This window comes from Rhinopithecus bieti, unplaced genomic scaffold (assembly GCF_001698545.2).
Source record: "Rhinopithecus bieti isolate Rb0 unplaced genomic scaffold, ASM169854v2 scaffold_34958, whole genome shotgun sequence".
NCBI classification, from domain to species: Eukaryota; Metazoa; Chordata; class Mammalia; order Primates; family Cercopithecidae; genus Rhinopithecus; species Rhinopithecus bieti.
The window spans coordinates 834,161-857,197 of NW_016814973.1; the positions used below are offsets into that span (position 1 = coordinate 834,161).

At 38.7% G+C, this 23,037-nt stretch overlaps 1 protein-coding gene across 9 annotated transcripts in view; it reads left to right on the forward strand.

Moving 5' to 3' along the window:
• Positions 1-23,037, forward strand: part of MAST4 (microtubule associated serine/threonine kinase family member 4) — a 589,801-nt gene that overhangs the window by 536,104 nt on the left and 30,660 nt on the right. For all 9 annotated transcript variants that reach the window (XM_017852851.1, XM_017852852.1, XM_017852848.1 and 6 more), the window contains 7 exons: positions 468-535; positions 3,187-3,272; positions 12,387-12,595; positions 13,994-14,132; positions 16,088-16,220; positions 17,097-17,262; positions 19,131-19,232. In XM_017852851.1, the coding sequence (XP_017708340.1) occupies positions 468-535; positions 3,187-3,272; positions 12,387-12,595; positions 13,994-14,132; positions 16,088-16,220; positions 17,097-17,262; positions 19,131-19,232 (903 nt within the window). The remainder of the gene's footprint in view (positions 1-467; positions 536-3,186; positions 3,273-12,386; positions 12,596-13,993; positions 14,133-16,087; positions 16,221-17,096; positions 17,263-19,130; positions 19,233-23,037) is intronic.

Consider the following 23,037-nt stretch of genomic DNA (forward strand, 5'->3'; position numbering starts at 1 on the left):
GGCCACTGCACTCCAGCCTGGGCGACAGAGCTGGACTCTGTCTCAAAAAAAAAAAAAAAGAATCATTCCCTAGCTGTAGTCAGTGCTGCTTTCATGCCCGCCAGAGCCTGGAAAGACTTGCCTCTCTCGGATACCTGATTCTAAGCAGAGTTGTTGACCCACCGAAGCCTTTCCAAGCTATGGTGATTGCATCAGCCAATGAGTTCCTATGCCCCGCCCCGCCTCTAAAGTTCCTATGTCTAGGTGTTTGCAAGAAACGGGGTTCTGGGGAGGGGTGTATAGTGAACAATTTCAAAATACCAGTTGCTGCCTTTTTTTAGATTTAAGATTTTCCCATAGGCACATGGGAATCTAGAGCAATTTTTTTAATATTGGAGAAACTATTTTTCTTTTGTTTCAGCTTAGGATTCTTATCCAATTGCAATATTTTTATTAAGCGTACTTTTTTTTTTTTTTTTTAAACTTAGAAATGGCTCAGTTGGGAAACTACGACAGTGGGACAGCAGAAACACCAGAAACAGATGAATCAGTGAGTGTAAGTATATTTCTTGATGAAATATAATGTTGGTTTTTCTGTTTAGCATCTGGAGACTTTGGCTGCGTTCGTTTATTTATTCAACAAATGTTTATTGTGCTTCTGTGTGCAAGGCACTGTGCCAGGCGCTAAGCATACAATTTTAGCCCCTTCTTTCAAAACGAAACAAAACTTAATAAAAAAATCACATGCAAAAAATAGAAATGATAAATATGAATGAGATCTATGAAGAAAAAAGACCATGTGCTGCCATAACGTAAAGATATTTGCCATAGTCTGTCCATTCCCAAAAGATTTCCCAAGGAAATGGCACTTGAGCTAAACATAACAAATTACTAGGGTAAGAAGGGGCAAAAGGAACATTGCAGACACAGGCTACATCAGAGGACTAAGCAAGGGAGACAGCAGAAACTAGAGCACTTGAGTAAAAACTGGATGCTTAGGTCCCTGTTGTTCATGTTTGTCAGGTTTTTTGTTTTTGTTTTTTAAGAACAATGGGACTGAACTTTGGAGGAGGTGTATGGGTATATGAGGGTGGGAGGAATGGATAGGGAGATAAACCAATCAGAGTTATCACTTGAAAAAAATCACACTGCAGTGCAGAAAGCAATGGGGTGGGAGGAGGAGGGAGGGGTGACCATGTGGAAGCCAGTTCAGAGGCTGCTGCCGTGGCACAGGTGAGAGGCCCTGGATGCTGGTGCCGTTCTCCTCAATTATGAACACCAAAAGAGGAACCAGGATGCATCAGATTAGGGATTAGGAAAGCAGGAGCAGGCTGTGTAGCCTAGGGGATAAGAACCCAGGCTCTGGAGTTAGGTTGCCTAGATTTGAAAACACTCTGCTTTCTACCAGCTGGGGGTTGGGGAAAATTTCTATGTGCCTCAGTTTCCCTGTTTGTAAAAGATTAAATGAGATTTTTATGTAAAACGGTTGGGACAGTATCACATAGTAAGTGCTAAATAAATGATAGCTGTATTTTTTTTGTTTGTTTGAGACGGAGTCTCACTCTGTCGCCCAGGCTGGAGTGCAGTGGCCGGATCTCAGCTCACTGCAAGCTCCGCCTCCCGGGTTTACGCCATTCTCCTGCCTCAGCCTCCCGAGTAGCTGGGACTACAGGCGCCCGCCACCTCGCCCGGCTAGTTTTTTTGTATTTTTTTAGTAGAGACGGGGTTTCACCGTGTTAGCCAGGATGGTCTCAATCTCCTGACCTCGTGATCCGCCCGTCTTGGCCTCCCAAAGTGCTGGGATTACAGGCTTGAGCCACCACGCCCAGCCATGATAGCTGTTTTATTAATTTTATTATCTGACTCATAATTTTGAATGTATGGAGACTAAAGTTCCTTTGAAACATTCAAGAAGATCCATCAAACTGGCAGCTGTATATAAGGTCTGGTATCTTCTGGCACTCAGAGGGAGAGTTTCTGGTGGAGGTGGAAGTGACTTAGGAGTCATCCATGAACATAAATGAGATTACTCATGTAGGGAAGAGTTAATGAGATTTGAGAGCCTTGGACAGAGCCTTGCAGCCCAAAGCCATGAAAGAGCAGTAATAGTGAGTGAATTACCTTCTGAGCCAGTGCAAAGTAGATAAGAAAATAAAAAAAGAATAAAAAAATTAAAAGAGTAATAGTGAGTGACTAAACAAGTAAGTGGTCCCAGTCTTGAAGTCTGTTTTCTGTGATGGAGCATTGGCAGGTGATGACTAGATAGATCCAGATCTTGGCCAGAGGCCAAGGGGGAGAAGAGGAGACAGATGGTTCAAGTTGAGGAGGTCAAGTAGTCTGGAGGCCAGAGTGTTGGGTGGGTTATATGTGTAGACACTGAAGTCACCCTGGATGGTGACAGAGCTCTTGGGCAGAGAGGAAGATCGGTAGCCAAGTCTTCCAAAGATGAGTGGGGATGACAGGGTCAGCGATGACAGCGCTGAGTTGAGGATGATGGCACCTACACAGGGTTGCTTCCAAAACAATAGGAAGGGAATTCTGGACTCTTGCAGAGGGCAGCAAAGAGCTGGTAACTCCCTCTCCGTGCTAAGATAAATGGGGCATGAGAGAATTTCTTTTAAGCATTTTTTTCTATTCCCATCCTTTGAGCTAAACTTTTTAAAGAGCTGTCTTTTTGAAACTTGTTTTGTAAGCCATGTTAGATTTCTAGCATGGAAGTGAAGAAAGGCAGGCATTCTATACCTGGGTGTTCCACATGTTGCCTACTACTTTTCTGAGCAATGAAGATTGCCACAGGAATGAAAGAGACATGCTCTGTCAGGGATACAGCCCCATGTAGAGCCACTCCGGCCCATTCGTTTTTGGCCGACAGAAACCAAAGGGAAAGCTTGGCATTTTGGAGTTAAATCCCAAAATGTTAAAAGACTAGGACAAGGCCGACCTGAGTAGTTTACAAAAAGAAATTAATATCAGGAATTGTCCTTGATTGCCTGGAAATGTGGATTCACTTAAGTGACAGTGTCACAAGGAGTTTGTCAGCATTGCTGTGGATGATGGCTCTGTAAAGCTATCCCTCAGGTTCCTGTGGCTGGAATACTGTACTTCAACATATTATATAACAGCATATAATTCAAATATTATCTATTTGCTGATAAAATAATTTTCTTAATTCTAAACTACTTTTAACTTCCATATTTTGTTTCCAAGAGCTCTAATGCCTCCCTGAAACTTCGAAGGAAACCTCGGGAAAGTGATTTTGAAACGATTAAATTGATTAGCAACGGAGCCTATGGGTGAGTAATTCAAGAAAAGCTCTCTATTGTATTTCTGCACACTCAAGTAATACATTTATTCTTCACATTTATCTAAGGCCAGATAGATGCTGTATAAGGACTTGACTTTTCAGATCACTGCTCCTTCCCTGAGACTTGTACTGTACAGCCAAAATCACTTCTTACTGGACACCTCATCAGAAAACATGCCAAGTGACCAAGTAGTTACTTTAGAGGGTTAGAGAGAAAGACTTTCATGGAAAAATTTTATTTACTCTTGTTTCTGCCTCCTTCATTTTTGCCCTTCTGGGTTAAAAGAAGTACCTGACTCTTGATTGAGATACATATGTATATATTAAATACTATATTATATATAATCATATATTTGTAATTTTCTGTAGAGTATTACTACATGACAAATAGCCTGTATTTCATGTCTGACCAGCAGACAACCTTAAGATAAATGTCTTTAAATAAGTCTGGTTGAAGGTTCAGAGCAGGAGTGTCCAATCTTTTGGCGTCCCTGGGCCACATTGGAAGAACTGTCTTGGGCCACACATAAAATACATTAACATGAACAACAGCTGATAACCGGAAAAAAAAATCACAAAAAACTCATAATGTTTTCAGCATGTTTACAAATTTGTGTTGGTCTGCATTCAGAGCCATTCTGGGCTGCATGCGGCCCACGGGCTGTGGGTTGGATAAGTTTGATTTAGAGTAATATGTTTGTTTTAGTCTTTATTACACCGGGATTTTTTTTATTTCATTTTGTTTTAAATTTATTTATTTATTTATTTATTTTTGAAACAAGATGTTGCTCTGCCCCTCAGGTTGGAGTGCAGTGGTACAATCATAGCTCACTCACTGCAGCCTCGAACTCCTACACCAGGGTTTTCAAAATTGAGCTGTATGCTATAATCTAATGATATTAATGGTATTCCTTCCTTGATCCCTTTTTATAGACACACAATTTTCTCCTTGTGGCGGTAAACAGTGACAGGATCTTCTGAGTTACTAATAATTTAGAAGGGTAATTAATGCACAAACTATAACCTGATCCAGTTTAGACAACCCAAGAATTCTAGTTTAATTAAATATTAATTCCAATTCTATCTGTATATAAAGAGCAATAAACAATCGCATGGACATTTATTGCTGTTTATCACACAGATGAGCAGATGAAATAAAAGAGGTTTTTGTTGTGCCACAAGGGATGTTTCTGTTACCATTTTTTCGCCTCGAATATTTTCCACACCATTAACTTAAGAACTTAAATATTTGTGAGTCCCTTCTATGCTTCACTGATTTGTTTTCAGGATATGTCAAATGCCATATTTCCTGTTGTGGCTTATAAATGCTTTCTGATGTATTTTTGCAATATTTTATTTTTCAAGTACCTCATTGAAACTTTTCTAACTAGGAAGATGGTTCTAGCATGCAATGGTTTGTAGTTTCTACTTGCTTATCATTTTTTAGTTCTTTACACTTTTGGAAATGACCTGAAAATTTATTTCTTCATTAGGGAGAAGATTAAACTTTGATTTAATGGGTATATGGGTTTGAGCACTGCTAGATTTTATTAGCAGTGGAATTCTGGAATAAGATTATCTGTGAAGCACCACTTTTAAAAATGCGGGCATATATCTTAGCAGTATTTGGAGTTCTAACTGGTTGAGTAAACTCATTTGTAGTGCGATTAAACCACTGTATAGTAGATGAGGTATATCACACTTTGGGGAATAGTTGGGAATATACAAGAAGTTAAACAAGCTGTGAATCAGTAAACACCCAGGATGCAGGCCAGGTCATTAATGCACTCACAAGCTGCCTGTGGGAGTCTCTGCGGATCAGCCAAAACTTTTTTTATTTTTCTCTTCTCAGATTTACTCTCTCATTTTATTTCTGATAGATTTTCTCCACGTTTTAATAATCTTTAATTTGAAATGTGAATGGAACCACCCCTATTGGTTCACCCAGTTAGTGAGGCTGATTGCAGGCTTATGGGAACTGGCTGAACAAATGTATCCCCCTGTGGGTGGCTGAAATGGCCCTTTTAGAGGCTTCCTTAGGTATCCATGCACAGGGTCTACCACTCACATCAGTGACTCAGAAAGACACCGATTCCATGACTCCTCAAAAACTGGTGGAGCTGGGAACTAACCCTGTCATTAGGAAGGGCTTCTATCTGCAGTGCTAAAACACACAGGGCTTTCTCAGCATTATGCTTGGTGAAAATTCATGTTATAAAGCCAAGTTGATAAACATCTGATTTCCTTCTCTGTTTAACACACTTCTGATCCCTGACGGGAAGTTCAATGTGTCTTTTTGCCAACTTAGTGCTTTATAGAAAGCTGGGGCTATGTGCCTGGCACTGTGGTGGTTTCTTTATACATGTTCTCTTCTCGCAAGAGCCCTTGTGTGGTAGTTGATATTATTTCCACTTACATGTAGGCAAGGAGAGGCCCAGAGACAGAGTCACGGATATGCTGATTTCTAAGTGGAACTCTCTTCTCTCTAGAAGGTATCCATTTGTTAAAATGTTTAGCCATCCTAATTGGAGTTGTAGAGGTACTGCTTCTTCCAGTGAATACTTCCACCAGGATCTTTAAGTCATAACTTCAGATGTTTTCAAAGTAAAGGAATAAAATTGACTTAAAAATGTTAAAAGTAAAAAACTAATTTTGAAAGGCACACCATTTCTCCCCCACTTTGTCTTTCCTTCTAATCTTGATGCACATAATTCTCTTTTACCTGTGAAGGGGCCTGGGACATGTCTCAAAGAGGCACATGTGCACAAGCGGCATACGCCCTGTCTCCCACATGCTCTCCCTGTGGTCTTTCCTCTCAGCTTTCCTCTGGTACACGCACCCTCATTCCCACATGGAGATTTGCTAGCACGGAGTCACGTATTGGGCTCTCAGAGTCGTGCATAATTTTATACACGCTAGACATTCATGCTCGCAATAAGGGCTGATTCATTCTACTCTAGATCCTGTCAGCTTCTAGTTCCACTTCTCCCCACCCTCCTACACCTCAGTTCTGCATGGGTGGGGAGAAGCTTGGCTCAGAGAGAACTAAGGTCTTTGGTTACGTCTTCCCCGCCCCCCACCTTCTACCCTTGGGTTTTCGTGTTTCACAGGGAGGTCAGTGTAGGAAGAGAGACCAAAGCAGCCTCTTCAAAGAAAGCACAACCTCTGGGACCAGAAAGCAGAGAAGAAATGTGGAGCCATATCAATCAGTTCAGTACAACTTTTAACACTGGGAGGTTTACAGTCCACTCAACAGTGTTATATATCTGGCTGTCGGTGGCTGTCGTATCTCTCCTTGTTTCTCCTGTCTCTCTCTCTCTCTCTCTCTTTGCTAACTTTAAGCACATTTGGAACATCAACTTAAAAGAGAAAAGGTATATATATATATATACACACACAACAATTATTACTAAATAAACAAATTTCAACATGAAGAGTAACATTCCCAAAGCAATACAGAAATGTAAAAACCTAAGAACAGAAAACAAACAAAAAATCCACCCACAACTAATTCTAACTAGGAAGTCTGTTTGACCCTTGTGACTTCATCAAGATATGCATGTCCTCAGGCAGCGATATCTCAAGCTACTTATAGGATTCTTTTAAATTGGTTTGGGTCAGTATTCCCAAGGATTAACTGATTATTGTAAGTACATCATAGCAAGGGAAAGCAGAAAGTCAAACAAAGTTTTATGAACTGAAAATCTGAGAATAAAGACTAAAGCCATTTTTTATACAGTGCCACAGAGAGACCCAGTAAGGATGCTGGTCATACTGGGCCGGAGGCATATTTGTCTTTTATTTTTTCATAAAATCATGGATAAGTCTATTCTTCCTTCACTCCTATTCTCAAACATATTGCAGAGTAGTTATTTATGTAAGAAATGGTGATTCTTGATTGAAAATCAGAATGGCCACCTTGTGATCATCTGTGAAATTCATAATATACGTCTAAGGCTCCTCAGCACTAAACTTACTCAAAACCAAATATTGAAGGAAGAGATAATAAGCTGTATGCCACTTTACTCTCCAGAATAGGCAAACTATAATACAAAGATACGGGTTTCTCCCTGTCAGTATTTAAAATTCTAACCTTCATTTTGAAATATGTATTTCCTGTTTGAAAACCCCCTGTTTGGGTTCTTTTTTTTTTTTTTTTTTTTTTTTCATTATTATACTTTAAGTTCTGGGGTACATGTGCAGAACGTGCAAGTTTGTTACATAGGTATACACGTGCCATGGTGGTTGGCTGCACCCATCAACCCGTCATCTACATTAAGTATTTCTCCTAATGCTAGCCCCCAACCCCCCTTCAGGCCCCGTGTGTGATGATCCCCTCCCTGTGTCCATGTGTTCTCATTGTTCAACTTCCACTTATGAGTGAGAACGTGTGGTGTTTGATTTTCTGTTTCTGTGTTAGTTTGCTAAGGATGATAGTTTCCAGCTTCATCCATGTCCCTGTAAAGGACATGAACTCATCCTTTTTTATAGCTGCATAGTATTCCATGGTGTATATATGCCACATTTTCTTTATCCAGTCTATCATTAATGGGCATTTGGGTTGGTTCCAAGTCTTTGCTATTGTGAACAGTGCCACAGTAAACATACGTGTGCATGTGTCTTAATAGTAGAATGATTTATAACCCTTTCAGTATATACCCAGTAATGGGATTGCTGGGCCAAATGGTGTTTCTAGTTCTAGATCCTTGAGGAATAGCCATACTGTCTTCCACAATGGTTGAACTAATTTACACTCCCACCAACAGTGTAAAAGTGTTCCTGTTTCTCCATATCTTCTTCAGCATGTGTTGTTTCCTGACTTTTTAAGGATCGCCATGCTAACTGGTGTGAGATGGTATGTCATTGTGGTTTTGATTTGCATTTCTCTAATGACCAATGATGATGAGCTTGTTTTCATATGTGTTGGCTGCATAAATGTCTTCTTTTGAGAAGGGTCTGTTCATATCCTTTGCCCACTTTTTGATGCAGTTGTTTGTTTTTTTCTTGTAAATTTGTTTAAGTTCTTTATAGATTCTGGATATTAGCCCTTTATCAGATTGATAGATTGCAAAATTTTCTCCCATTCTGTAGGTTGCCTGTTCACTCTGATGATCATTTCTTTTGCAGTGCAGAAGCTCTTTAGTTTAATTAGATCCCAATTGTCTATTTTGGCTTTTGTTGCCATTGCTTTTAGTGTTTAATCATGAAGTCTTTGCCCATGCCTATGTCTTGAATGGTATTGCCTAGGTTTTCCTCTAGGGCTTTTATGGTTTTAGGTCTTGCATTTAAGTCTTTAATCCACCTTAATTTTTGTATAAGGTGTAAGGAAGGGATCCAGTTTCAGCTTTCTGCATATGACCAGACAGTTTTCCCAACACCATTTTAAACAGGGAATCCTTTCCCCATTGCTTGTTTTTGTCAGGTTTGTCAAAGATCAGATGGTTGTAGATGTATGGCATTGTTTCTGAGGCCTCTATTCTGTTCCATTGGTCTACATATCTGTTTTGGTAGCAGTACCATGCTGCTTTGGTTACTGTAGCCTTGTAGTATAGTTCGAAGCCAGGTAGCATGATGCCTCCAGCTTTATTCTTTTTGCTTAGGATTGTCTTGGCAATGCAGGCTCTTTTTTGGTTCCATATGAAATTTAAAGAAGTTTTTTCCAGTTCTGTGAAGAAAGTCAATGGTAGCTTGATGGGGATAACACTGAATCTATAAATTACTTTGGGCAGTATGGCCATTTTCATGATATTGATTTCTCCTATCCATGAGCATGGAATGTTTTTCCATTTGTTTGTGTCCTCTCTTATTTCCTTGAGCAGTGGTTTGTAGTTCTCCTTGAAGAGTTCCTTTACATCCCTTGTGAGTTGTATTCCTAGGTATTTTATTCTCTTTGTAGCAGTTGTGAATGGGAGTTCATTCATGATTTGGCTCTCTGTCTGTCTATTAATTGTGTATAGGAATGCTTGTGATTTTTGCACATTGGTTTTGTATCCTGAAACTGCTGAAGTTTCTTATCAGCTTAAAGAGATTTTGGGCTGAGATGATGGGGTTTTCTAAATATACAATCATGTCATCTGCAAACAGAGACAATTTGACTTCCTCTTTTCCTAATTGAATACAGTTTATTTCTTTCTCTTGTCTGATTGCCCTGGCCAGAACTTCCAATGCTGTGTTGAATAGGAGTGGTGAGGGTGGGCATCCTTGTCTGGTGCCGGTTTGCAAAGGGAATGCTTCCAGTTTTTGCTCATTCAGTATGATATTGGCTGTGGGTTTGTTAACTCTTATGATTTTGAGATACGTTCTATCAATACCTAGTTTATTGAGAGTTTTTAGCATGAAGGGCTGTTGAATTTTGTTGAAGGCCTTCTCTGCATCTGAGATAATCGTGTGGTTTTTGTGGTTGGTTCTGTTTATGTGATGCATTACATTTATTGATTTGCATATGTTGAACTAGCCTTGCATCCTGGGGATGAAGCTGACTTGACCATGGTGGATCAAATGACAATATTTGTATATCAGTACTTATCTTCTATTTGAGGGATGGCCAAGTTATTTTCTGTGCTCCTTTGTATTTCTGTCCTGCTACCATCAGCTGATTAGGGGCAACTCAAGTTATCTGTGGATTCTTGATAGTAGCTGATCAGTAGTTGAAAAAAGAAAAATATACTAAAAGCCTTTAATCTGATACAAAAAGAACTAGTAGTTGGTTGTTTAATTTAAAAGTTAGTCAAAGTAGAAAATAATTTAAAAAGATACATATTTTAAACATTTTAAGTTAGCCTAAATATACATAAATTTCCCAGTCTGTTGATGGAAGGCCTTTTCAAGAAAGTCAGTGTAAACTAGACTTACAATACATTGTTTCTGTTTTCCAATTTTACCTTCTTTAATGGTGAAACAAGAACTTGAAGCAATATGAATGTAGGAATCTAGATTTTTGTTATTCTTTCAACTTTTGCCAATCTTGTCACCCACATTAAATCAACAGGAATTTAATTTAGTAACTCACATTTATTAAGATTTTCTAAAACATTTGTTTAGTTTTCTGATAAACAATCGTGCTTTCCCTTTTTACACTCATGTTTCATCAGTTTAAATATTTGTTTAAATTAGTTAACCTTAATATCAAATCTAGCCAGCAAAACAGGTGTGGGAATCACTCAGAATGGTGGGAGCCCAAGGCTTTGGTCATACTGAAGAGTACCACCAGTTGGTGTGGAAAGCGCTGGGCATCCAGCTGGCTGGTTTACCATGGGAGTGACAGCACTAGATCATTTGGTGCATTGATTATGGGAGGTATGGTGAAGAAGCTTTTTACTATTCAGTGAAGGAAGAACTAGAAAAACAAAGAAATGAGAAGAGAAGAAAATATGAGCAAAGCAAAATAATAATAATAATGTTTAGACCAAGACAAAATATAGATGTGTGATTTGCTGAATAAAGGAAAAGATGAGCAGGATGAGAAGACAGAGATAAAGATACACATACATGAAAGAAAAAGTAATTCCTAGCTGAACACTTAAGGGAAAAATGTTAACGTTGATTAAACTGGGATTGAATATAGTTGAAATTTATGTCAGTAAATCACCCTGGTATATTGATTGAGCGGGAGCATAGGGTGTCCTAGGCCCCCTTGCAGTCATTATTCAGGGACGGTGAAGTAGCTAGTGGAAGATCCATTTCAGATCACATACCACCTGTTTTATAAGGTGGGCACTGGACATGCTTTACTGCGATTGATGGTTCTTCAGGTAAATGATTTCTTGTTTGATTATTGGAGATTTCAAACTTGTTCTCCCATGATATTGACAGGTGAGGAGGACTTGTGACAAAGGAGCCCATCCAAGACATGTTCCTTGTTGCTCATCATTTCCAGATGAACTGTTAAGACTCCTCCTTCTAATTCTCTTCTTTCCTTTATCCCAAGCCTCAGTGGGTCCCTTGTCTTTACCTAGACATAATTGGCTCTATAAAATATTTGGGGGAGGCTTTAGGCAGAAATTGAGTGCAGCCTGGTCTGGTTGTAAAGTTCCCTGACACCTTGACCATGGATTTGAGAGAACAGAAATACAGCTCCATCGTTGGCCCGCTCTTATGCTGAGAAATGCATTTCCTGTTGAAACGGCCATGGGGTAGCACATGCTGAGGACTGCAGTGAGGAAATATGCTACCCTTTTTTGCAGGACAGCCCCATATAATGTGTTAAACACATACTTCTCATTTATCTAGAAATTTCTTCGGAAGTAAATGTCTCTGAATTGGAAGCCAGATACTCGAAGAAGCTATGGAGTTTTTTGCAGATCCCAAGGGTATCATTTAGAAAATTATTGCTTTAGGGTCCAGGCACGGTGGTGCACGCCTGTCATCCTAGTACTTTGGGAGGCCAAGGAGGTCAGGAGTTCGAGACCAGCCTGGCCAACATGGTGAAACTCTGTCTGTACCAAAAAACACACACTAAATTAACTGGGCATGGTGGCATGCACCTGTAATCCCATCTACTCAGAAGGCTGAGACACAAGAATCATATGAACCCAGGAGTCAGAGGTTGCAGTGAGCCAAGAGCGTGCCACTGCACTCCGGCCTGGGTGACAGAGCAAGACTCCATCTCAAAAAAAAAAAAAAAAGAAGAAGAAGAAGAAGGAAAAAAAAGAAAATCATTGCTTTAGTTGGTTGAGAAAAAGTGTGTAATATATATCTAATGCTAGAAAGGATCTAGCTTGTTATATGTGTGTAATTTTGTTAATTCTTTCCTGTTCTGACATATATCGGATTCTGATGTGTTTGTGGAAAAACTGAAAATGTCAACTAGCTATTAGGAAATAGCTCACTTTGGGAACTGCTCATTTCCTTCCTTCAGCAGTGAAGATGAATCTGATGCCTGATTATGACCCTTGACCTTTAACTGAAAGAATTTTTAAAAAATCAATCTAGCCAAAGGAGTTTAGCCTGGGATGGGATGTTTGTAGCTGCCAGCTTGTGGGAGCTACATTGCACCTGCCGTGTGAACTTTTAAAAAGTTGATGATTTATATGGTTTACTGTATCCCCAAAACATCCTTATTTTCTCTCTTCCTGTCAACCCCAATACTTCTGCTCCCTTTCAGGGCAGTCTACTTTGTTCGGCATAAAGAATCCCGGCAGAGGTTTGCCATGAAGAAGATTAATAAACAGAACCTCATCCTTCGAAACCAGATCCAGCAGGCCTTTGTGGAGCGGGATATCCTGACTTTTGCAGAAAACCCCTTTGTTGTCAGCATGTATTGCTCCTTTGAAACAAGGCGCCACTTGTGCATGGTCATGGAATATGTGGAAGGTATATCAGTATCTGACACAGAGAACATGACACCTGTACCCAGAAATTCCTTGCTCATTTGTGTTGTTGAAGCTTTCTGTATTTGTGCCACATAATGGCTGTATCCACCTAGGAACTAAAGCCCAGGCAAATGAGATGGCTGTATTCCCAGTCATTATCTTCTGATAATTGCTTGTAAAGTGCCTGCTTGACTATAACAAAGGGAAAATTAGTGCTATCTGGAAAAAGGTTGTTTATCTTTTTTAATAGTTTTTAATCCTAACTCCCTCCTCTAAGATGGTCATTAAAGTTGGAATATAGGTGATGGGATTTTCTTCTACTTATTTTTATTACGTATCATAAAAGTACTCATCACAATTAGTCTTACAGAAAGAAATATATATTCTTTTCAGTCTATGGTATGAAATAAAATGGAAAAGGAGGTACATTCAAGAAAATGAAGCCAGTCTTCCTGATTTTTAGCTTTTTTTTTTTCTTTCTTTAAGAGGTTTGTACCTTTTCAATGCTCCAAGTAATCTTATTTCCATCAATTTTACATTAAGTTTCTGAGTTCAAGTGACCATGACTTGTTGACATAAAGTTAACAAGATGAATAGATCAGTAACAATTTCAAAGCATCTAATTTAAGCTGTTGTCATTGAACAGAATCCTGAAACTATAAAACTCAAACATTAGATATCCTTTTAGTTTAACCTTTCCATTTCATAGATGAGCGAAATAAAGTCCAAGCAAGGAAGACTTAGTAGATAGATGGTAGATAAAAGACAAAAACATAGCTTGCCTTATTTTCATCTAGTGTTCTTTCTACCACACCAATATTTTGCTTTTTTAACCTCTGTTGTGGTTATCTTAACAAAAACAATAACTAACATTTATCACACATTTAATATGTGATATGTGTTGGGCAATATCCTAAGTTCTTTATATAGATTATCTCATTTAATTCTCATAAGAATTCTAACAAAAATGACATTGTTACCATCCTCGTATTACAGATGAAGGAACCAAGAGTAGTTTGCCTAGGATGTCTCAGCTTGTAAGAGGCAGAGCTAGAATTTGGACTCAGGTAGCCTGATTCTAGAATCCATGTTTTATGCTGGTATATTTTAAATTGTTACCATGATCCTAAAATTATGCTAGCAGTTCTTTAAAGTACAGTTTCACTTCAGAGCCAAACCTTCTCTCTTATGAATACTACTTCTTAAATAAAAATCTGTATTTTCTGCATGCCATGTCTTAGTTAGAAACATGATAGGTTCACACACTGACTCCAGTTGTGACTATGATATGCTGTGTCTATGGGCAGAGATTATTTCACCTTGAAATTCTGCAGTCTAACCTGATTTTCTCCATTAAGCCTTGATCCTATAGCTACTAACTCTTTTTCCTGTGTTATAGGGGGAGACTGTGCTACTTTAATGAAAAACATGGGTCCTCTCCCTGTTGATATGGCCAGAATGTACTTTGCCGAGACGGTCTTGGCCTTGGAATATTTGCATAATTATGGAATTGTACACAGGGATTTGAAACCAGACAAGTATGTACACAAATGAAATATATATCTTCTTTTGCCCAATACAAAGTTCTTGTATGTTTATAAAGATGTTTTCTTTTAATGCAATGTTCATTTTTAAATTATTCCATAATGTCCAAAATAAGTTGTTTTAACAGTATATATGGTAATTTGTATGTAAATCTTTAAAGGATATGCTTATTTGAAGTTCAGGAAACTCATAGAAAAAAGGATACAATGCATATGTGCATGTGTGTGTGTATATATATATATATAAATATATATATTTAAATACTTTAAGTTCTGGGATACATATGCAGAATGTGCAGGTTTGTTACATAGGTATACACATGCCATGGTGGTTTGCTGCACCCATCATCTACATTAGGTATTTCTCCTAATGTTATCCCTCCCCTAGTTCCCCACCCCCCACAATGCTTATATTAATAATTTATCAGTCGGACGCGGTGGCTCACACCTGTAATCCCAGCACTCTGGAAGGCTGAGGCGGGCAGATCATGAGGTTAGGAGATCGAGATCATCCTGGCTAATGTGGTGAAACCCCATCTCTACTGAAAATATAAAATAATTAGTCGGACATGATGGCGGGTGCCCATAGTCCCAGCTACTTGGGAGGCTGAGGCAGGAGAATGGCATGAACCCAGGACGCAGAGGTTGCAGTGAGCCAAGATCAAGATCATGCCACTGCACTCCAGCCTGGGCGACAGAATGAGACCCCGTATCAAAAAAAGAAAAAAAAAAAAAAAAAAAAAAAAAAAAAAAGTTACCGCAACAAGAGAAAAGATAATCTAAAGCCAGCGAAATTAAATTTTTTTAAGGTTTTTTTTTTTTTTAGTGATGTTCAAATGTGATAATGGCTTCATAGAACGCTACTAGTTGTGTTTCTGGGATAGTTTCTTTATTTGGGTGTCATACTTAGATTACTTATTCCTATCCAAGATGAAGTGCTTGGGGATATTACATTCTGTTTTACCACATTTAATTTTATAGTAATTTTTCGATTTATGGTGGAATTGATTTTGGTGTCTGATTTGTAGATACAGATAGGACTTTTTTTCCAGGATGATAGCTATTCATTCTTGACACCGATTTATTTAAATATTTCATGCTTTATCCACTAATTTGGAGATGCCTTAAAAACCATTAACATATTAATATGTAAAGACTTTAATTTAAGTTGCTGAAAAGTTTCATGTACAGTTGACTCACTGGCTTATCTTAGCAAAATCTCGAAAAATTCAGGGAAGAAAAAGAAGAAAAAAAAATTCATTCCACAATATTACCAAAGACAAACTATACATTTTTGGGATATTTCCATCCAGTAGCTTTTTTTTAAAACTCCGCTCTACTTCTTTTAAGATTTTTAAATTCACTATAATAGACTGTATAGTACTATTTAAACTTTTTATTTTCCCACTTAAAATGAAAAGTTTTAAATATATTTATATTGCAGATTCTTTGCATGTGTAAGAAATACAGGTTTTGTGCTTAATGAGTAGAAATTTAAATTAGAGATGAAAGTTGAAATCTGGAACAATATTTTCTGGTTTTTATTTTTTTTTATCTTGTGTCTCATTTGTATCACAAATGGGTTGCTTACTTCCTGGTGTATGCCATTTCTTTTTCATTTTCTTATTGTGAAAATGGAAAGGGATCAGAGTTTCATACTTGAATTTTTCCAAAAGTTTCAAAGTGTTATAAATGATGCTGTATGTGGCTGCTCCAACAAAGATTAGCTACGCCTTGTCTCTAGCCCTCCTTTGTGAATTACACTCAGCTGCTAGATGGAAGTATTTGACATCTTTGTGTGACTTCATCTCTTTCCAGGCTGGGTTTTGTAATAAGCTTGATGCCCATATATTAAATAGTCTTAGAAATTGATAGGGGTAGGGGGAAAATGAAAATAGATAACCAGCTTATAAAGTGATTATTGTGTTATATGTCCTTCTGCCTCATAGCTTGTTGGTTACCTCCATGGGACACATAAAGCTGACAGATTTTGGATTATCTAAGGTGGGACTAATGAGCATGACTACCAACCTTTATGAGGGTCATATTGAGAAGGATGCTCGAGAGTTCCTGGATAAACAGGTAAGCTTGGGTGCCATTTAGTTTACTGAGAAATACAAAGTATGGTATTGCCAGTGAAGTTCAGAATCAACTTGTGTGGGCCATCTTCACATTAGTGCTGGTGGTTTAGATGTCTGTATAAACCTTACATTTAATAAAGTGCAAATTGCTTCCATTTTTCTCCCTGGGCCTCTTTGAACTGTCTGCTCCCTCTACATTCCTCTCCCAACATTATGGTCTATTAGCAAGACGAATGATCTAATTGCACACAAGTGAGAGTGTGAGAGAGACAAATGGAAAACTGTTTTTGTAAGGAATTCAGGAGTCTCAGTAGAGTACTTGTGAAACTCATGATGCATTGTACCATCATGGGTGCTAAATCCAAGCCACAGCCCATTTCCCTTTAAGCATGCCTCATTACCATGTGCCCACAATCTGTTCACTGTAAAGTTACTTAAGGTAAACACAGCTCAACTGTCATTGCTTTTATGAAATAACCTGTGTGTGAATGTATTTTGGTCATATAGATACTAAAACTCTCTCTGACAATGACAAACTTAAAAATGCATTATTATTTTAAATTTAAGGATTATAAGTGGTTTTAATATTGTATAATAGGTAAAACTACCAAACAGGGTCAGATTCTCAATTTGAAAGTAAACATTACATATAATTTAACATTAGAGCAGAACTGTAAACTTCCCATCTTTGGTAATAATTCTTTGCCTTGGTATTTTAAATACCTTTTTATAATTGTTGCTCTTAAGTTCTTTGTCCATGTGGTTCCATGTGGTTGAGCAGGTGCATTCTGGGCAAAATAATTGGTGACTAGCCATCTTGCTCATTTTAATTCGTGTCTAATATTCCAATTATTTGAATTTTGCAATTATCTTTTAGGTCTGTGGCACACCTGAATACATTGCACCAGAAGTGATTCTGAGGCAGGGTTATGGAAAGCCGGTGGATTGGTGGGCCATGGGGATTATCCTCTATGAATTTCTGGTTGGATGCGTGCCCTTCTTTGGGGATACTCCAGAAGAGCTATTTGGACAAGTCATCAGTGGTAAATATCATCAGGAGTTATCTTTAAGTCACTGTTGGGAAGCAGCTATTTAATGTAAATCTGTTGAGTGTCACAGTTTTTACTACTAAAATGTTAACCTTTATCAAACAGTTGAGCCAACGAATTAAAAGAACTCACTCATCAAAGCATATAACTGACATTCTTAATCTCAAGAGAGCAGTTTTTGTTGAAAATTGATCTGAAGAAATTATGTTAACATAGAATTTGGAAATGTGCTAGCAACAAAACCATTTTTTATCGTGTGCTTTTTCTGCAAAGAAATTGGTGTGGGATTTACAGGCAATTTAATTGCCGTCCAGTCTTCCTTTCCATGATAGGAAAGTTGCACCACGAAGAAAAGGTTAATGTGGGTAACGTTTACATAAATGGGGAAAATGGCTAATGGCATAATGAAGAAATTAACAAAAATGTAATAAACCCTAAAACAAATGTCTACCAAATAATAAATGATGAGAATGGGAAAGAAGCAAATTGAATCCACAGATTGTTAATGATTTCATTGGTAGCTGTTATGGTGTAATGTTATTTCTGTAACAGCTGTTCATCTTCCATTTAAAATTCAATAACTTTCAGATCTTAACCTGCAAGCTGACCGTAACTATTGTATGTGGCCTGTGGCAAAACTAAATGATAATTAAATAGGGTGTATCACTACTCTACCTGACGATTTTATAAATTTCCCTGGAACAGATCAGAAAGGTCTCTCTTCTTGAAAGTTTCTCAGGCATCACTGACATCTTTATCAGCCACCTTCGGTCTGTTTGGACTGTGTTTACAAAGTCCAGCAGTGGAAGTAGGGGAAAAATTCATTTGGCATATGAGGCTGCTTTATCACAGCATTCTTTTCTATCATTGACTTTGCAAGCCAGGCATATTTGTAAACTTTAACAAAGCAGATTTGTGAGTTGCCTGCAGTGTATGACCCCTTTATACAATATCTGAGCTGTTTATGGATTTATAACTAGGCTGTTTTCTGATATACTAAGGCCTGAATGGCAAAGGGAATCAAGTGTTTAATTAACACAAGCAGCAAATGCTGGCTTTGTTCTTGATGCCTTACGGCTCAGATGCATATTCATGTTGTATTTTCCAAATCAGATTTAAACTGCAGCAGAGGAAGCTAGAGGCAAGCACACACAGAAATAACTCATGTTTTTATTGCATTTCCGTACACACAAGCACGCACACCTATCTTCAGGCAAACTCCTTCAGAATGAGAATGTATTCTTAATATTTATGACAGATTTTAAATACTTCCATTACTATGATTACTTTGTGGTTTTTTTTTTCTTCTTCTTCTTCAGTCTTAGCACTTTGACCTTTTTTGTTTATTTGTTTCCGGAAATAGTTATTTTTGCAAAATTACTTCTTGTTTCTTAGAGCTGAAGAACTCTATGGCTGTGGCCAAATTCTCAGTTGAGGAAATTAAGAGAGAAAAATCTTACCCTGAGATAATCCTTGGATGGATATATTAGCCACCTGACATGGAAGTGTTTAGAGTTTCTATTATTTTAAGTCTTTTAATAACTAGAGAGGCAACTTTTTGGAAGCCAATTCTTTGAAAGAAAATGAATTTAAAAGCAAATGAAAGATCTGCTTATTGAAATATTCTCTTCCTACCTTGTAAAAAATCTGTGCTCCTTATGTCTTATAAAATAAAGCTTCTCAAACATGACTGTGTTTAGGAATCGACTGAAGATCTTGTTGAAATGCAGACTCTGATTTAGTAGGTCTGGAGTGGGCCTGACATTCTGCCTTTCTGACAAATTCTCAGGTGATGACCATGTTGCTGGGACCTGGACCCTCTTGTGAACAATACGGTTATAAACAACTTTTCTTCCTTCTAGATGAGATCAACTGGCCTGAGAAGGAAGAGGCACCCCCACCTGATGCCCAGGATCTGATTACCTTACTCCTCAGGCAGAATCCCCTGGAGAGGCTGGGAACAGGTTAGAGCCCATGTTTTAATTTTGCCAATATGCAAGAAATAATGTCTACGTGGAGCGCTCTGAAGCTTTTGTTGTTGTTTTGCTTTTGCATAGGCAACATCTGTTAGTTGATGTAGAACATGACTGCAACACTTTATAGCAATAATATTTTGGATTTTGTTTCCTGATTCAAAGCAGTGTGTACACTAAGAGGGTTGGTTGGTTGTCTTTGTTTTTTTGTTGTTTTTGTGTTTGGCAAAGCAGAAATTATGCTTAATTTGTTTCAATAAATAAAGCTTCTCTGGAAGAAAACCTCAAAGGCACATGTAACTCTTCTGTCCTGAAAAGCATGCATCTTAAATAACTTGAAACAGAGGATTCGCTATTTGGAACTCTTTTTGTTTTTGTCTTTAAATATACATCCCCATACGGATTTGACCCAGCATGTTACTATCCACAGGCTTTGAAATGGGTTATCAGTGCTTGGACTAATTACTAGAAATGAGTGCCTGGGGTTGAACCGTGCTGTCCTGTCACAGTGATCGGCACAGTGATGAGCACCATGACCCAAGAAAGCGAATTAAAAACCACTGCCTTTCAGGATTAACAAGATAGTAGATTTGCTTCTTGCTGATTATTTTTTCTGACTGTTCTGCCAGCATTTTATTCCCTTTTCTTCTCTGTATTCTGAATAGACAGACGTAGCGATCCCAGTATAGAGTCCCAGTCTGCCCGAGTATGTGAATTTATGTAGATGAAACTAAATATTAAATATAAATGCACATAGTCTAGCCAGCCTCCATAATTTTCATCAGTGAAAAGTGTTGGCTTGATGGATTATTTACTCTGAGCTGTTTCATTCTACCCCCATTTTAATAGAAATAACAGAAAATACTGAAGAAATCATTTCTCCCCATTTTTTTCCAAGACAAAATTTGAAACAGCTCCAAATATTTATTGTATAGTATTCTCCACATTCACCCACCGATTCTCCTATTGGAGGACTGTGTTCTTACCTAAGTATAGATGAAGGCAGTGCTACTAGAGTTTATGATAATGCATTACAGCAAGGGTCAGCAAGCTACAGCCAGATTTGTCCCACAGCCTGGTACTGTAAATAAAGCTTTACTGAAACACCTCCACGTCCCACTCATTTAGGTATTGTATGGCTGCCTTCATGCTACAAGGACAGAGTTAGGTAGTCATGACAGACCGTATGCTATGCAAAGACTAAAATGTATACTGTTTTGCCTTTTACACGAGAGCTTTGCAGACCCTGCATTAGAGAATCCAAAAAGGCTTAAAATTAGGGTTTCACTAGAAAACTTCTTTTAGTTGAGCCTCTCACTAGAGCACCTTGTGCCTTTTTTACCTTTTTCAGTGGGTGAGTGGACTTTTAACCTGAAAAGCCAATAAAATTGAGGTTGAGGGCATAAACTCCACAGTCAGCCAACCTGAGTTTAAATCTCAGCTGTATGACACTGGACAGGTTACTTCTTTTTCTATTGCTCATCTCCTCATTTGTGAAAAGGAAATGTTTGAAGTGCTGCCTCATAGGATTATTATAAGGATAAAAACAGATCATTCTAGGGAAGAGGAGGCATTCTGCTGGATGGCTTTGTAAAACATTTCCTCCAGAGTCATCTGCCTCATTAACAACAGTTTTATCTTAAAATTATTTTCTAAGTTCATAAACTGACATGATTTCTTATTCTGTTATGAATGCATATTGCCCTAGTCCTTCAATCAGCCCATAATATGTGTTTTTTGTTTGGTTTTTGGTTGGTGGGTGGGTGGGGTGGTTTGTTTATTTGTTTATTTATTTAGAGATGGCATCTCACTCTGTCACCCCGGCTGGAGTGCAGTGGTGTGATCTTGGCCCACTGCAACCTCCGCCTCCCAGGTTCAAGCGATTCTCATGCCTAAACCTCCCGAGTAGCCAGGACCACAAGTGCATGCCACCATGCCCGGCTACTTTTTATATTTTTCGTAGAGATGGGGTTTGGCCATGTTGGCCAGGCTGGTCTTGAACTCCTGGCCTCAACTGATCCACCCACCTCGGCCTCCCAAAGTACTGAGATTACAGCCTCATGAGCCATCGTGCCTGGCTCCATCATATATATGTTTTAATCCCTGTTACCTGAGGTCAGGTGTAGAATTTTCCACTTGTGGTGTCATATTGGTGCTCAAAAAGTTTCAGATTTTGGAGCATTTCAGATTTTAAATTTTCAGACCAAGGATGTTCAGCCTGTATTCTGCCCTGTATTTACTCCTCCAGGAAAACGTGGATTCTTGTTTGGGCTTCGTTTAACTAGACAAGGATGTGATAATGATCAGCATCTCTGTGTTTGTAAATCATAGGCTGCAAGTTACTTCTCTGCACATTTTCTCGTTGACTGCTACTTTCAGTCTTTTTAGGGTTTGACAGTTTGAAGAACAAATCTCCTAACAGAAACCCAGAAGAGACATTTAAAAGACCCTACCCAAGCTCTTAGAATTGTCAAGTGCTTGCCAAACAGGCCAGTCCAACATGACAGGTCCCAGTAGGGCCCAGAGCCTGAGGCTGAGAATCCCGCAGGCCTGCCATGCTGCTCCCAATGACAGCATTTTGTATTTAATGCATATTTAGTGGGCAAAATAATGCACCGTGAAAATGTGCGAATGCACATTTGCCCAAGAGATTAGAGAGGCTGAGAAAAAGGGTGTGAAGAACATAATGGATGTTTAAGAAACTTCCATGAAAGGAGAGAAAAGGGAAAGTGTTAGTGTCAAAGCATAACTTGCAGTTTGGGAGCTTGTCCTACTGGAACTATACTTTTGAACTTGTAGAATATTGAGTGGCAGCCTGACTCATTGGACTTCAGAGCTGCTCAGATGTCACTGCTACCCATGTCTTGAATAGTTTCTTCATTGCCCTGAGTCTCAGTTTCCTAGTCTATGGAAATGGGCGTTTTATATACTTCACAGGATTATTGTGAGGAGTAAATGCAAAAATGTTCATGAAGGTATCTAGTTCATTTACTAAATACCTACCAAGAGCTCAAGGAATAATGTTTCCTTTCCCTTCATGATGAATTCTTACAATGAGAACTATCATTTGCATGAGTGATTTGTTTTTAGCTCATGATGCTATCACCCATATTTTATCAAAATTTAGCCCAGAGTCATTTTCCCCAATTCCCCCCCCCACCCCGCTTTCTTTTCTTCCTTATCTCTCCATAAGTGCATGAGAAACTGGACCAACTGATACCAGCTTCTCATAAGTGAGGCACAAAGGCCAAAGGGTGAGAAATGTGAGCTAAATCAACCATGGGCTTTGAGTCCTTGAGGAGGACCCATTTGTCATTGTCTACAGAGATGAAATGAAGGCTCTCACCAGCTTGGGTCCCAGAGGATAGCAGGCAGTGGGGTAAAACCCCCGACACTGACTGCAGTCTGGTTGAGCTCTTGGCCCTAGAGAAACTGCTTTTCTGATAAAGTTGAGCAACCCAAAATGTGAAGGCTGGACTGTTGATACGGCCCCATGAGCAGCAGCTGCAGTGATAGTCATTGTGGTCTAGTGGAACCATCACTGCACTAGGAGTTCAGAGATGTGTGTTGTGGGCCACTAACTAGGGCTTCCCCTATCCAACATCCTCACCATGCTGACGACCTCCATGTTGGGTAGGGAAACAGTTAAGCCCTCTTAGCTTTCGTATTCTGTTTCTCCAAGTAAAAGAGCGCTAGAAGAAAATGAGATGGGCAGTTGTGTATACGGGCATTGATTAGGGATAGGTGAGAGCAAGGATGCATGGTTGGCTGGAATGAGACTCTGCAGAGGTGCTGT